The sequence below is a fragment of the Pseudochaenichthys georgianus genome, chromosome 6, assembly GCF_902827115.2.
Source record: "Pseudochaenichthys georgianus chromosome 6, fPseGeo1.2, whole genome shotgun sequence".
In the NCBI taxonomy this organism is placed as follows: domain Eukaryota; kingdom Metazoa; phylum Chordata; class Actinopteri; order Perciformes; family Channichthyidae; genus Pseudochaenichthys; species Pseudochaenichthys georgianus.
Window position 1 is genome coordinate 8,587,609 of NC_047508.1, and position 15,456 is coordinate 8,603,064.

The 15,456-nt window shown below is 39.7% G+C and overlaps 2 protein-coding genes across 5 annotated transcripts in view; one reads left to right on the forward strand and one right to left on the reverse strand.

The window, feature by feature from the left end:
- The first annotated feature begins 1,681 nt into the window (after nucleotides 1-1,681).
- LOC117447973 (uncharacterized) lies at nucleotides 1,682-4,695 on the forward strand. The gene is made up of 4 exons (XM_034085013.2): nucleotides 1,682-2,200; nucleotides 2,583-2,744; nucleotides 2,845-2,927; nucleotides 4,626-4,695. The coding sequence occupies exons 1-4, from the start codon at nucleotides 1,865-1,867 to the stop codon at nucleotides 4,693-4,695; spliced, it is 651 nt and encodes a 216-aa protein (XP_033940904.2). The 5' UTR covers nucleotides 1,682-1,864.
- Nucleotides 4,696-7,992: 3,297 nt separating this feature from the next.
- The window catches only part of kiaa1549la (KIAA1549-like a), a 187,394-nt gene continuing 179,930 nt past the window's right edge, over nucleotides 7,993-15,456 (reverse strand). For 3 of the 4 annotated variants that reach the window (XM_034085732.2, XM_034085730.2, XM_034085729.2), the window contains 4 exons: nucleotides 12,862-13,007; nucleotides 11,891-12,045; nucleotides 11,727-11,796; nucleotides 7,993-10,323 (listed from right to left, as the gene is read on the reverse strand). In XM_034085732.2, the coding sequence (XP_033941623.1) occupies nucleotides 11,767-11,796; nucleotides 11,891-12,045; nucleotides 12,862-13,007 (331 nt within the window). In that variant the 3' untranslated portion in view covers nucleotides 7,993-10,323; nucleotides 11,727-11,766. The remainder of the gene's footprint in view (nucleotides 10,324-11,726; nucleotides 11,797-11,890; nucleotides 12,046-12,861; nucleotides 13,008-15,456) is intronic. The other variant, XM_034085731.2, reaches the window with a different exon arrangement.

The window sequence follows — 15,456 nt, forward strand, 5'->3', positions numbered from 1 at the left end:
CCTCATGTGTTGATGGTTTAAAAAGAGACTGTCCTTTAAGAAGACTTGCTCACTTTCATCCTGCAAAAGGGTTTCCACCTGATTTTCTTCATGATTTGTTCGAAGGAATTGTACCTGTGGAACTGTGCATGTGTCTTTCAGATCTGATTGCTAAAAAGTATTTCACTTTGAATGACCTTAATGAAAGGATAGGATCATTCCCTTTTCAGTTTAATGACAAAACTAACAGGCCTCAAGCAATACATGCAAACTTTTCCAAAGATGGAACTATTGGTGGCAATGGACATGAGAACTGGGCACTTTTGAGATTCCTTCCACTGCTGATCGGCCACCGAATTCCAGAAAGTGAAAAAACCTGGTCTGTGATCCTTGAACTGAAAGACATTGTGGAGCTACTATCCAGCCCCTCATTCACAACAGAAACCCTGTGCTACCTACAAGCAAAAATCTCTGACCACAGACAGTTGCTATTGGAAATATTTCCTGGTACAAGATTACGTCCCAAGCATCATTATCTTGAACATTATCCTGTACTGATCAAGAAATTTGGTCCACCAATTGAGTTCTGGACAATAAGATTTGAGGCCAAACATTCTTTCTTCAAACAGGTGGTTCGCAATACTGGCAACTTCAAAAATATTCTGCACACTTTAGCCACAAGACATCAGCTGATGTTGGCATATTATTTGGAGATGCCAACAATTTTCAAACCAAGCATTGAGACTGGGAAATCATCAATCGTATCTGTGGACATCTTAGATGTTGCTATCAGAGAGGCCTTAAGGAGTAAGTTTCAAGATCTGAACTCTGTTTCTCTCACCTCCACTGTTTACTTAAATGGGACAAAATATTCGAAAGGAATGGTGCTCTCAGTTGGACGGACAAGTGGACTGCCAGATTTTGGGAGAGTACTCGATATCTGTGTAGTGGATTGCTGCATATCATTCATTATGGAACTATTCACAGCAGCCTTCGTGATTCATCTCGGGTGTTTCCAACTTGCCAGAAGAGACCCTGCAGTGACTGTGGTTGTCGAGCCTGACAATCTGAATGACTACACCCCTCTTGCTGCATACCTTGTGGAAGGAAAGCTGCTTGTCACTCCAAGGACATTCATGTTAAATTAAGGTAAAGTTGGACTGGGAAGTGTTTTTTTAGTGTCTTCCGTAAATTGTATTACGTGCAACTTATTTTCAATTCACTTCCAGTGTTTATTTCCTGATGATAAAGTGTTTTCTATATTGTTAACTGTGTTTCAGCTGATGCAGACACCTCAATGATGCTTCTCAGAGTTATCCTCTCACCTGAAGATATAAGGCGGGTCACCCTAGAAGATGTTCCCTCATCAGTTGATGATCTGTGTGCAAAACTGCGCAACACTCTTGGTCTCCGAGGGAACTTTATTTTACAGTTTGAAGATTCGGACTTTGGGAATCAGCTCTGCAATTTGACAGACATTAAGGAGATACCAGCGGAACGAGCCACTCTGAAGGTTTTGTTCACATCTTCTGAGGTGGTTTCTGACTCAACACTGGATACTGTAAGCTTTGATTCCCCAAGTAGCAGTCAATCGACAGAATGGCCCGATCCTTTTGTTGTTCCAGCTTTCTCCCATGATGTTGAGTATCAGCTGAGAGCAGCGAATGATGCGTATGCCCAGGATCAAACTGTGATGGTCATCTCAAAGGGTGTGAAAAGTGAAATACTGGACAGACTTGCGGATATCATATCTAAAATCACAGCCTATCCCAACAAAGACCATTATGAAAGTGTAGCAAAAGCTCTTGTTGCAAAGCACCCATGTCTCAAAGAGCCAGGGTCAGGTAGAGGGTGGTATTGCTGGGTATTTAGTTTGAGATTCAAGATGGGCAATTACCGTCAGAGAATGATGGCAGCTGGATGCCCTGAAGTTCTTGTAAATAAAAGAAAAAGGGGCGAGGAAAACCACAAGCCAGTCAAAAAGTCAAAAAAAGGAGAGATCCACTACCTGCCAGAGCCACCTGAGGGACAGACTACTGGGAAGTCAGAGAAAGATCGCAATACCATGGCACTGGAAGTGCAGAAGAAGGACTCCGATTTACAGCTTCTGGGTGAACTGATGATCGCAACATTCTCACAGCGAAGAAAGGAGATCATCGGTGATGAGCCACTGATCTCTGCTGTCATGGAGAGATGGCCTGCATTGTTTGGTCAGAGACAGGTAATCCTTTGCTAATCGAGTGCAGTTTGTGCAATTGTTTACTTCTACACAATATATTTTTGTACCTTCAGCTATAACACAAAAATAAAAAGGGCATATTTTACTGCAAGATGAATAATTCTACTTAAGTTGCTGATAATACTATTACATAAGTAATGGAGTATAATATCATATACTCCATCATTTAATTATAATTGAGGACTTTCAATGTGGTACAACTACTATTACTGAACTATAGGATATTATACGTCAACAACATAAAGCATGTACTATTTCTTGCCGTTATGTTTTGGATTCCTCTCTTTAAATTACTACAGCTGTTACATGGTGCTCTTATTTTTCTCTCACTCATGTAATTTCTCTGTTCTTTTGTCTGTTTTAGCTATGTGCCGAGTTCAGCAGAATCGTCACCAAAGACCTGCTGAAATCTTTGCTGGAAGGACTAGATGCCATGGTTCCAAGTCTGTTGGAGGCTTACAAAGCTGCTGTAGCATCTGGAAGAAGGTCGGCCATGAGTGGTGTTCTGCAGTGTCTTCAGAAAGAGGCAAGTATTTTACAGAGAAACTATTACCAAAAATGTGCAAAGATAAGGATTCAAGCTTGGCTATCATATTTACCTACCCTTGTCTGTTTTCCCCTTGGAGGACACAAACCAGAGCAGAAGAACGGCTGCCCTACTCGGTCTTTCAATATTTTTTGCAGAGGATTCCTCCAACGTTATCAGGATGTGTGATGTAAGTCACTATATTACTTATATTATACATTTACTTTTCGCTCGCTTAATTTGAGGTTAAGTGCTCTGCAAGAATCCATGGACTCAGAAATAAACTGCTGAGATATCACCTCTAAACAAATGACTGTCATAGCTCCTGGAAGAAGGGAGTTTCTGTTTTGGACTGTTATTCTATATATTGTTCTTGTTTTCAGCAGTGTAGTTTGTAAAGTTTTGACAGCAGACCATAGATCTTACTCTGCATATCTCCATCTCGGCTTCAGTGTACCCAAGCAAAAATTAAAAAATGCCTAGGTCACGCAGTCAGTGTCAGAGATGAGAAAACGTGTGTCGTATGACCAGTGTCCTTGGGGCCAGCTGTCATCCTCTGTTGATGGGTGTTTTAAAAGTAGTGTGATGTCTTGTTCGGGTTTCATTTTTAAGTGAATATGTGTGCAACTGTGCATACCTCACCGTTTCAGGTGTGTATGTTACTGCAGTGAGGCGAGAGACCTGACTAACTCAGGTATGGTCAGCAGCATGGTCATGCAAGTGTATTGTATGGTTTCATTTTCTATTGCCAATTACATTTTGGATATAAGTTGATGTATAACATGTTTTTTTTAAATAAATGTTATATATCTGAACAAATGCGCTGCAAGAATTATTATTCATTTATGTAAACTTGCTATCCGAAGTCAATACAACTAATATATCTAAGTTGAAACAAATGCATTATTACAATCTTCCTAACTTGAAATTATGAGTTATATAAATGTAGAACTTGAAAGTGTGAGTTATTATAATACTGAAATGTGAGTTTATTTGACTAGGTAAATAAAGTTTTCTTGCCCTAATAATGTAAGATTGGTAGTTGTCTCAACTCTAAGTATAAAGTTAAATCAACTTAGACAACTTAAAAAACAATGTTAATACAACTAGAACCTTCAAGTCATATCAACGAGACTGACTTGCATTAATGAGTTGAAACAAAGATTGTCTTCAAGTTGACTTGATTTGCTTTTTCAAGGCAGCAGGTGGACTTTCATTTGCAAGTTGAACTGACATGAACTGTTTTACAGTGTGTGTGTGAAGACAGGCTTGCTCCAACCTCCCTAAACTGTGAAGTTTTTCTCAGAAATCATGGATATATGTTCTCTAAAAACATCTGTCCTGGGTTCTATGAAAAACCACTCAGATGTTAGTGCTTGTTGAAAGGGGCAAATAAGTTAAAGCAGCATTCTAGTCACTATACAATTTATTACACCTTCGCATTACCTCACTGAAGTTAAAAAACATCTCACAAAACAAAGGTTGACTTTAGATGTCTGAGTGTTTTATTGAACAACAACACGGTGAGAGTGAGCGGTCAGCAGACAGAGGGTCAGCTCTAAAGACGCCGCTGTGTGCTTCAGTTAACTCTCAGGAGCCGCAGACAGAGAGAAGTCCCGCCCTGAAACAAGAAATAAATAAGTGTTGTAAGATCTTTTATTTTTATTTTCTTACCATACTTACTCAGTGAGTGAAGCACAGGCGAGCCTCTGTCCAGCGCTCTGAAGAGGAAACCCCGATGACCTGCAGGAACACTGAGCCTCTCTAGGAGAAATGAACAGTGACATTAATCATATTTGAGTTATTAAATTATCAATATTAAGACTTGCAGTAGACGGGTGTGAAAGCTGTTATCAGCTTATAACCTCTGTCTGCTCAAAGCTCGTCCTGCGTCATCATGCTCGCCAAGGTAACCCTGGACAGTAGGCGCTCAGGTGATAGAGAGGAGTAGAGACATATAAATAGTGGTTAGAAAAAATAAACATTATAAAAGTGAAGCAGCAAGACTTACTGTGTGACTTTGGTGAATCCAAACTAACAAGTTTAAGTCAAACAAAATCACAAAGTAACTAACAGATGGAGGCAGCGGGAGACCAGCAGCTCCTGTGTTCTGCGAGATAAAATGACTGTTTAGTGAATGGAGTCTTGTGGCTTTGAAAAGAGATAACGGATTCAGTTTCCTGTTTGAAAGGGCTTTCTGAGGGCACGTTAGGTTAGGTAAATATTTTAAATATAGCATCAGTTGAACATATATTGTTTTTTTTAGGTGGCCCTTTCTCTTAGATGGCTATATTATAGTCAGCATTACATTCCTTAGTTTCTGTGTTCTCTCATCAGCTTCTCTGAACTGAGAGTGTGCCGACAGCTATGGTGACACAACCCAACTTCAAACTATCCCATCTATCCCTTTTAATAATTTGGACCTTTGAAGGCATGCAGGAGGCGTCCTTATAAGATGATGTTTTTCACGCTTTTGGAAGGTATTTTGGTTTGATGAGCTTTGCTCCTGTTGGTTGTTGTTGTTGTTATGTATGTTTAAGGTGCATTAAGTGTTGATGGACAGGTAAAGGTGGTAGCGAGTATGTTCTTTACATTCACATATTACCTTTGCTTTCAGCCAACAATCAAAGGCCTAAAAGCAGGGGTGGTTTCAGTGGCGGTTCCAGGGGGGGCCAGCAGGGGCCAGTGCCCCCGTAACACTGACACTGTGGCACCCCTCCAAAAAAAAGGTTACAATATTACGATTTATTGGAACTAAATCAAATCAGAGACCCGGATGTACAGTGGCGATTAAACTGTTCATTACCTTAAAAAAGCAAATACCGTTTATGTTTTTTAATTAAATTGTCACTTAACGTTACTAAAACAAATGAAATCACTTTAAATGAAAAAAACTACTGAAACAAAGAACTGTAACTTACATTTACTATAACAAATACCTTTACAAAAACAAATACCAATTACTGTATTTTATGTTTATTTTACACAATTACTTTATACTGTCTTTGTCTTGTTAACCCGCTTTTATTGTGCCCCTCTCATGAAATAACTGGCCCCAGCCTGGCACCCCCAGTAAAATTGGTCTATAACCTCCACTGGGTGGTTTACTGACATTCATGACTGTCTCTGTTTTAATTTGCAAGAAAAAGCCCCAGTTCCCCCTGTTTGCTTGGGATTGAAGAGTCAAGGTCAGAGCAGTTCAGCTTTCAATCAGGGACAGAAATGACTCTCCAAAAATGAATCATTTTACAACAGCCTCGGAAATATGTATTTTACTTATTCTGCATGTGGCTGCCGGCAAAAACAACAAGAACCTTTGATTACTTGTTAGAACACTTTTCAGAAGGGAGAGGCTGTTTGAAGTAGTTTGAAGGAGATGTACTCTCTGCTTCTGGCTCCCGCTAGTGGGCATGAGAATATATATTCAAATAAGGATAAATCAACAAGACATTATGTATTGTCGCACAACTGAATGAAATCCTTTATTTTTCAACTTAATTAAACAATAATTTCAAACATTAAAAAAGGCACATCACATTCATATTCATCACGTTAATCGTGAGTTTTCAGTTTGTGTCTTTAAGTATGGTTTTATTGTCGTTTTACATTTGTTTTATGTCTTACCTGGTTTTATTTTTGTATTATATATTTATTGATGTACAGCACTTTGTTCAACTGTGTTGTTTTTAAATGTGAGATAGAAATAAAGTTGGATTGGATTGGATATAAACTGAGCGAGAAAGAAAAAGATAAAATTAACACATACATAGATATTATAACGTAGATATTGATATAAATATAGGGCTCATTTTGCTATCTAGATTTTTTATTGAGATTTTGAGTACAATTTTTATAATGAATGCAATAAATACGGGAGAGATTTTAAGGATAATACAATGATTTCTTCCAAATTCACTCTCTTTGAAGACCAAATTCAACCAAATAACGTTATCCAAAATAGGAAAGTAGTTGTAAATAGTTGCAGACACACAAAGAGAAAAAAACACACAAGCCCAGAATGGTAATTTTTCTTTATTGTTTAAATTCACCAAAAAGTTTTCTGCATAACTACATCCAACAGCATTTATTGTTGTCGTCACTGTGACCTCCTCAACACCCGAGTGATGATAGTGTGACATCATCAGCGCTGCCGTGATGTCACAGCATCATGACGTGGCTCAAACGGCAGAAAATAAACGGTCAGTGCATCCCAGAGTCCGTTCGTCAATAAAAGCATCTCGCCGCTACCCGTGTAAAGCACAAACATTGCACATCAACTTATAGCATCAGTTGTCCTTCTTCAAATTCATTTCTGCTTGAAAAACCAAAACCCACCCACCCGTCTCTCCAACATGGATTCAAATAAAACAATAAACATGAGTGGAAGTGGTTTCTTTTCAACATTAAATGGGTTTATACACTGAATATGACTTTAAATATGCTAGCTGCTGCAGATCTAGTGTTGAAAATGATTATTCAAAAAACCAATAGCACCGTGCGCACTCACAACGCTCCAGTACTGTCATCTCATTCCTTTGCTTTCTGCATCCACATCAAATATTTATCATGCGCAGGCCTACATTTAGAAAGGGGGGGTATTTTGAACAAGATCTGAACTGGAGAAGATTATCCGTGTTACTTTCTACAGAGACTTAGTATTAAATGTATATTCTAAATTATTTTCCCATAGTTTTCAAACTTGAGTTATAAATCTAGAGGCAGGGCCGTAGAAATTGTAAATTCTCCACCCTGTAAGAAATGTTGACTCCAAAGTGACCTGAAAAATGTATTTATCCTATATAAATGTTGCTGTCAAAATAGATTTAATGCAAACTGTAAGTCCCTATATAACTGTCTCAACGGTCTAAGTATTTTAAACTGGGCATTTCTTTTTTGGTCTAACGCAGTCATATTGAAGAATTTGGGGAAAAATCTATTTCACAAGCGTTCAATAAAGTGTATAGTATTTTAGTTGAAAAGGTATATTCCACATTTTTCTACTGTATGCATTTACAGATTCGGTCTTAGTTTAAGGTCATTTCAAGATGGTTTGTATATTTATAGTATTTTAATATTCAATGCATGGTTTGGGCTTTTTTTTGTTAAAGTGCATGTTAAACTATACTTACATCTTCTATCTATACTAATCTCTTTTCCCTGCTTTATCTTTTCTATCTAATATATTATAATTGCCACTTTAACACAACACTGTATATCTTAGCTGTTTTCGGGTCCACTTGGTTGAGAAACATATGGCTATAATCTCCTTTAGAACTATCTAAATGATGGTGGAGCCTAACATACAGTGCGCTTATAGGATTCCACTCCTCAGAAAAAATGAGGATAAATATAGTTTAGACATTCTTTGTACTAAAAAATTGCATTATTTATGGCTATATAAGCTTTGTTCAAACATAAAGCTCAGTAAATGCAGTCTGCCTTTCTGCTGCATGCCACTCCAAGCACTCCATCCGTTCCTTCAGTAATACTGTGATGTTAGTGAAAAAACATGATCCAGATGAAACTGAAATGTGCGCATCCTTCAGAAAGTCCAGGAAATTCAAAACAGTCTTTCATCAAAAACGCAGTTGAAATAAAAAAAAATGGCGTCAGAATAAATGTCAAAGCGAAGCGTCCCTCCCACGATACTTGCATAAAACTCTCCATTAATCCTCTGCTATATACAGCAATATATTTAATCGTTACATATACGGCTCATCGGAGCCCAGCGAGTCTCTCCAACAGTACTACACCAGTGAGCCAATATTCCTCTTCACCAAGACCAAAAGAACCAAAGGTCAAAGTTTCCTTACACAGTAAAATACATTAGACATCTTTCTAAGAATAATTGGTGTGTTCACATAATTGGAACAGACCTGACTCAAACCAGAAGTGAAATCAGTTCAATCCAAGTCATCAAATGTTTTTATCTCCTCAACTACGGTGGCCGACAGTGGTCCAAAACACTTCCATTAGGAGGAACGCGCTGTACTTTTACAGATGAGGTAAAGATAAAACCAGGAATGTGCCAAACACATGCAAAGGAAGACAATATCTTCACCTATTTGAAGACACATGCCCAGCGTTTACGAAACACTGCAAAATACAAAAACGCTGCTAGAAGCTCAAAACACAACGGAAACTGGGAACCTAGAAAGTGATGCACACAGTTTGGCCGGAGCACTTGTTGACATTTGGGGAATATAAAGTTTGCCAACTGTCACAGAAAACTTTAAGTTTTATCGGCTTATTTAAAAAATGTAATCACATGAATCCTGCCGGTATTATTGCAGATCTGCCGTTAGTTAGCTAACGTAGCTAGCCAGGTCATTACAAATCCACTGACAAAACACTTACAATTATGAAACAGACTAACTCTGAGAGAGTGATAGTTGGCCAACTACATAATCCCCGACGTCAACAAGCACTCATGTCCCCTCCTGTTACCTTTGTATTTGTAGCTTCTTGCAGCATTTTGTATATAAAGCACTTTTAGTAAACGCTGCGCATGTTTCGTCAAGTTGGTGAAGACATTTCTTTATTTGCATGTTTTAGCACATTTGTGATTTTACATTTGCATTGTTTTTTAAACTGCAGCGCATTTCTCCTAATGAAAATATGTTGGGCCGTTGTAGCACGTTTGCACCTGTCGGCCGCCGTATTTAACAAACCCAAAGCTACAACAGAGCTGCTTGTGATTCCAATCAGAATATTTGACACAGGTCTGCCTAATGATTAGCAGACAAAAAGTTCATAACTTCATCAGATGATGGACAGAACATTGTGACTCATTCCTGTTTTCAACACTGATTCTGATGAAAAGAAAACAAAGTAATTATTTTTCAAAAGTACAGAAATGCCATCATAACCACAGAAAACTAAGCCGCCAATTTCTCTATTTTGAAGAATGTAATATATTTTTTGCCTTGAAATAAGGTAAGTGAAAGAGAAGCACTCGCTATGTTTTTTTTGTACAGTAATCCATTGATAATAATCAATGCACAAAAGTAAAAGACAAAAGCACACAAATATCCAAAAACAGAAATTTAGACAGCTCAAGACGAGAGATTTTTTTTCCCCTTTTTCCCATAAATATTTTTTTTTCTCACCTAAAATACACATATTAACCAGCTGTAGAATGTTAGTAGGAATTGTGGATTCATCAAAAAAGCACAGTTTTAAGTCAGTCCAGCTTTTCCTGGCTTTCTGGTGGAAATTGGAGTCAAGTCCAGGATGGTCCAGTCCGGTTCAGGAGGAGCAGACTGGGGGCCACAGCTGGGGCCCTCGAGCACTTGTAGCGCAGCGCTGGGGGCCTTCGTTTGCTGGGCAGATGGCAGGTACTGTACGATGATTGCTGGGGCAGAAAAAGCGAGTTCAAACGTCGCCCTGTGCAGCTTCACGCAGCTCAGTTCAGCAGTGTGAGGGGGACATACGATGGAGGTCTCCACGAAAGAGGCGGTCTATAAAGAGGGGCCAGTGAGGCTGGGGGGCTCAGGGAGCAGGAGTCTGAAGCAGAGCTTTGTCAGGATGAAGGGGCTTTCTGGAGGATGAGAAACGCTGCGAGCTGCAGGTGAAGAGGCTGAGAAGAGAGAGGGTTGGGGAGGGGTGATTAATACATCAGACAGGAGGACAGCCTGGCCGAACTGAAGGAGGGGGGTGGGGGAGAGGGAGTCCAAAGAGACACCTGGAGAAACACACATCGGTCAAATATAACATGTTTGTTCATGCAGTTTTCTATTAGTGTCCTTTCAGTAAAAAGCCTGGACACACCAGAGTTTAAAAAGGTAACAGCTTTAGTCACCGATTTCATTGCTATGTGAAACATACAATCCTATTTCCACAAGTTATTCATGTTATCACTGGCTGCCCCTTCATTTACTTTTATATATTCACTTTCATTATGCTGCTACTTATTTTGTAGCATGGATTTATACTTATTTAATTGTTTTCATTCATATGTGCCTCTTCTTTTATTTTGAATGTATTTATTTATTTTTAAGATATTCGTATGGGCCATAGAGTGCCTTTATTGATAGATGCAGTGTTGAAAGGGGGGGGGGGCGTTGCCACATAGTTCTGTGAGCCGGAGTCAAACCCACTTACTGGGCAACGGACTCAGCAATCGGACGACAGCTCTGACCACTGAGCTATCCAGATTCCCTAATTGTTTTTATTTAATATGTTTAGCTATTAATCTTTAAAGTGCTTTTGTCTGCTCGGTCCCCTTGTTGTAATAATGAAAGTGTTTCTCGCTGTGGGATGAAGAAAGGATTTGTGAACCTTTCTGAACCTTTAGAAATGGTGTTGTTGACCAATAGCAAGCTGACATGCTGGAGATTGGGGGATGGAGAACCGGAGAGTCCAAAATAAAATACGCTTAATTGGATTTTTAACTTAGTTCCACTGTCCATTTTTATATATATTCCTCTGTTTTAACTGCTCCAGTAAAGAATAATGTATGCAGAATACTTCTTTGTGAACTCTCTGTCTCCTTAGTGACTAATTGTAAGTTTGCAAACTGACTATTAGCACGTCTGTTAGCGCCGGAAGCTGTGTTTTCCCTCTACAAAACTCCTTATCGCATAAATGATGAGAAATGATATCAGTCAAATTGCTACATTTGAATAAAGTAGTGATCTATTACCATATCGATTTGTCTATAAGTGTAGCATATGCGATTATTAGCATATTCTTTGTTTGTTCTTTACAACACTTTAAAAGGTACACAATCTCCGCTGCCTGTAGCATCAAATGAAGGGTTATGTTTCACAGAGTTTTGAAAAACATTTTTTTTTACTTTCTGCAAATAGAGAACATTTCCTAAAATAGTGAATGAACGAATATACCTAACTTTATCAAAATGTTCACCTTAGGTGCCCAGCATCTTGAGGTATAGATTGATTTTTGTATACAAAAAACCCCTCTCCAATCAATATAAACCATGACAACCTAACACAGCAGTGCTGAGATGTCCCCACCCACCGATGTGTGCGCTGCTCCCCCTCAGTGTCGCCGCAGAGCTTCAACAGATGGTTTCAAGATGGCGGGAGTTCTGCGGGGACAAGAGAGGACATGCTTCACACACTGAACAGACACCAGTGTTTACAGCTTGTCGTGTATTAAAATGCAACATGTGTGTGTCTCACTGGTGTGTCGTTCCACTGCAGCGGCAGGTCCTCTGGCTCGGGGGGGTAGGACATCCAGGACGGGCTCCGGTATGAGGACGGCGGCGACATGACGAAGTAATCCGAGTACCCGGGGCGGTTGGCAGATATAGCGTAGACGGCTGTGATTGGGTTTCCTGTCAGGTGTAGACGTTTGTTTAGCAAATGAACTTCACTTATAATGCATTTCAACAGCAGCACTCTGTCATACCCACACTCATACATAAATAAAACGTCGGTGTATTTTGGCAAAAGATTACACATAATTGTATTAGGTTAGTTGGAAGCAATAATATTATGTTCAAACAAAAACAAAATTAGGTTCAACTAACCTAATACAATAATCTGTTGACAAAATACATTTCATTAAAGTCAACGGTTCATTTTTTGAGTTCAGGGGTTGAATTGCGATGTGTTATGTTGGGTGGGATACCAATGATCATGTGTGATGATAGCCAATATATAATCACCATTATTTTGACTAGTATTATTTACACTTCCATAATCTGCTGCAATGCTTCTGATCAAGAAAAGGTCACTTTTTACGGCAATTTGTCATAAACGGAAACAAGTTTAAATTAAGTTAATTACACTACTTTGAGATCAAGAGGCTCATGAATAGGATATACAATATTGTGCTCTTGTAAACGTTTTATAGTAAACAAAATATCATATGTGAGTGGATTATAACCCAGAATATAGTGAGGTGCAATGAGGGTGAGGGGCTCACAGCCAGAGCAGCTACAAACAACTACAGCTGTTGACAGCTCTCCAAAAGGGAAGTCCAGAAACCTCTCCAACACTGGCTGTAGGTTGAGGGAGCGCTTGATTTGATCAACAGCTGTTCTTTTCTATCTTGAAAAACACGCTTCTTTTAAACATAAATCTTTAGAAACGTGAGGGGCTGATGACGTAAGAGCGTTGGCCGATGTGCCGTGTTCTGAGTCTCATACCTGAGTAGTTGGAGATGGACTGGTCCACGGTGACAGCGGGGAAGGGGGTCCGGGACAGCGGCAGGTAGGGGGCCCCGTTGTGCTGCTGGGCCTGCAGGTCGGGGGCCTCTGACACACGGGGCTTCAGGCTAACATCAGGGGTGGAGCTGAGAGGAGAGGGGAGGAAACACATGGCAATCACACAACTATTAAAGACATGTGCATGCTTTTTACTGCAGGGTTTTAACACAGCAGCTCAAATGAAGCTCAAACATAGAAGAGAGGGACGGATAGGTCGAACTGGTCAAATCAGCTTTGAACTCTTAGTACTTTTATCATATGTTTCTGCTGCAAAAAGATAGACAAAATAGAACTGATAGCTGAGAAGTCATGTTTTTTTTTCTTTTTATTCAATTACGTATCCCTATGCATAAACCAAGTATAGTATACTTCAGTCATGGGCATAAACAGACTCCACTGCATAACCTACTGAAGCCATGACAACAAATGTTTCCAGGAAAACCAAGAAGGGACAAAGATAATCCAATATGTATTAAATATAATAATCTCAGTTTATTTAAATTCACCCCCTTTTAGGTCAACCAAAACAAATTCCCCTTCTCTTAGGCTAGCCAAAATAAATATATAAAGTATTTAATATTTCCCCACCAGATATATTATCCCTGGTAATAAGGATAATCATTTGCAACTATACCTTCATGCTGAAAGAAAATGACAAAATACACAATATATAAGATTGTTAAATATTATATTTCTTTTTGAAATAATAGTTGTAATTTTTTATTTGACTCATCTCCCTAGCATCTGAATAATATCTTTGTAGACCAACATCTGTAATATTCTAATCCTCCTTATCTACTGTCCTCTCCTCTGCACTGTTCCAACACTAACCCTGGAACATGCTACACTCCAGCCGCACGCCGCAGGGCAGAGGATGTCATTGCCAGCTAATGCCCTGGACCATAATGCAGTGCTGTGCACACTAAGGAGCAATTACACTGCACTGTCCCTGCACGGATCTGATGTATGACAAGCTGACTCATTAACTGCTTTCTATTCCTGCTTTTCAGCAACTAAAGTAAGCCACACGCCATTTCAATCAACAGCGATGTATCTGCCATACAAAATACAAATATTGAAAGTTAAATTGTTTATTTTAAATATATTTGTATTGCTTTCTTCTGCAGTACATCACAGATGGAGCTTGTTTACGAAGTTAAGCGTTATGTTCTCAGTTTGTCCACTAGATGGCAGGCACGCCCCTCCCTGCAGTCCACAAACAGCAGCACAGTCAATCACTCTCTGCAGTGCTACAGTGCCCCGCAACATGGTGCACAGCAACAGCATTTAAATGAAGAAGCTGCTCAGATCAAATGAAGCGGACTAACATACGGGCCTGAGAGGGAGAGGAAGGGGAGGAGAGTTGACTCATGTGATTAAAATGCATTCGTTTTAATTTTGTGTTCCTGTGCACTCTCCAAATATGAATAATCTGATACTGTGATTAGCCCCAGTGCTGCACTCTGATTGGCTGTCAAGTCATCCAGGAATACTTTTAAAGCCACATGAGAGCATTTATTTTTAATGCTAACAGCAAAGTGGATATAAAGTTGTGGGAGAGATTGAACTTAAAAACAGCTGCGTATATTCCGCCACTCGCCAACAACAACACGGCACTAGGAGAGTTGTTCGGTCTATTTGCTGTAAAATGTATTATCTCTTCGATTTACACACGGCATCTATTGCACGTCTGTCCGTCCTGGGAGAGGGATCCCTCCTCTGTTGCTCTCCCTGAGGTTACTCCCATTTCCCCCCTTAAACTGTGGGTTTTCTCTGGAAGTTTTTCCTTGTACGATGTGAGGGTCTAAGGATAGAGGGTGTCGTTTTTCTCAGACTGATATTCTGAACAATCTGTGCTGTTGTATTTGCTGTAAGGTGTCTCTACTGTAGTCTATTTTTATTATATGTAGGCTACAGCACTTTGGCTCGACCAAAAATCATTTATAAATGTGCTATATAAATAAAACTTGATTTGATTTGTTTGGATTTATAGACAGCATGGAGACTTCACGGCTAGAAGCAGCATTCATTGTAGCAGGGGATTTTAACACCGCTAACACGAAGAAGGTCCTACCGAAGTCCTACTACCAGCACATCAGCTGTCCGACACGCGGGGAAAATATACCGGACCATGTTTATTCCCCTTTCAAACATGGTTATAAGGCTCTCCCGCGCCCTCCCTTCGGCAAGACCACATCTCACTACTACTGCTGCGGCGTGCTGCCTGATTACAAGCAGAAACTTAAACGGCATAGACCGGAAACAAGGATTGTACAGCGATGGAGTGAGGAGTCAGACTCAGCTCTGCAGCACTGCTTCGAATCTACGGAGCAGAGTGTGTTTGAGGACAATAACATCAACACACACACAGACACGGTCATCTGCTACATTGGGAAATGTATCGATGACGTGGTACCGAAGGTTTCTGTATGAACATTCCCGAATCAAAATCCCTGGATAAACGGCGAGGTTCGTACCAGCTGCTCTAGAACAAATCGAATGGGGGGCAATCGTTTACCAAGAGGGGCACACACT

What these genes read in the sequence shown, in the direction of transcription:
- LOC117447973 (XM_034085013.2), top strand. Translation starts at nt 1,865, where the DNA reads ATGGGCAATTACCGTCAGAGAATGATGGCAGCTGGATGCCCTGAAGTT. An exon ending in CATTGTTTGGTCAGAGACAG is followed by an intron (nt 2,201 to 2,582) that starts GTAATCCTTTGC and finishes TGTCTGTTTTAG; the next exon opens with CTATGTGCCGAGTTCAGCAG. An exon ending in TGCAGTGTCTTCAGAAAGAG is followed by an intron (nt 2,745 to 2,844) that starts GCAAGTATTTTA and finishes TTCCCCTTGGAG; the next exon opens with GACACAAACCAGAGCAGAAG.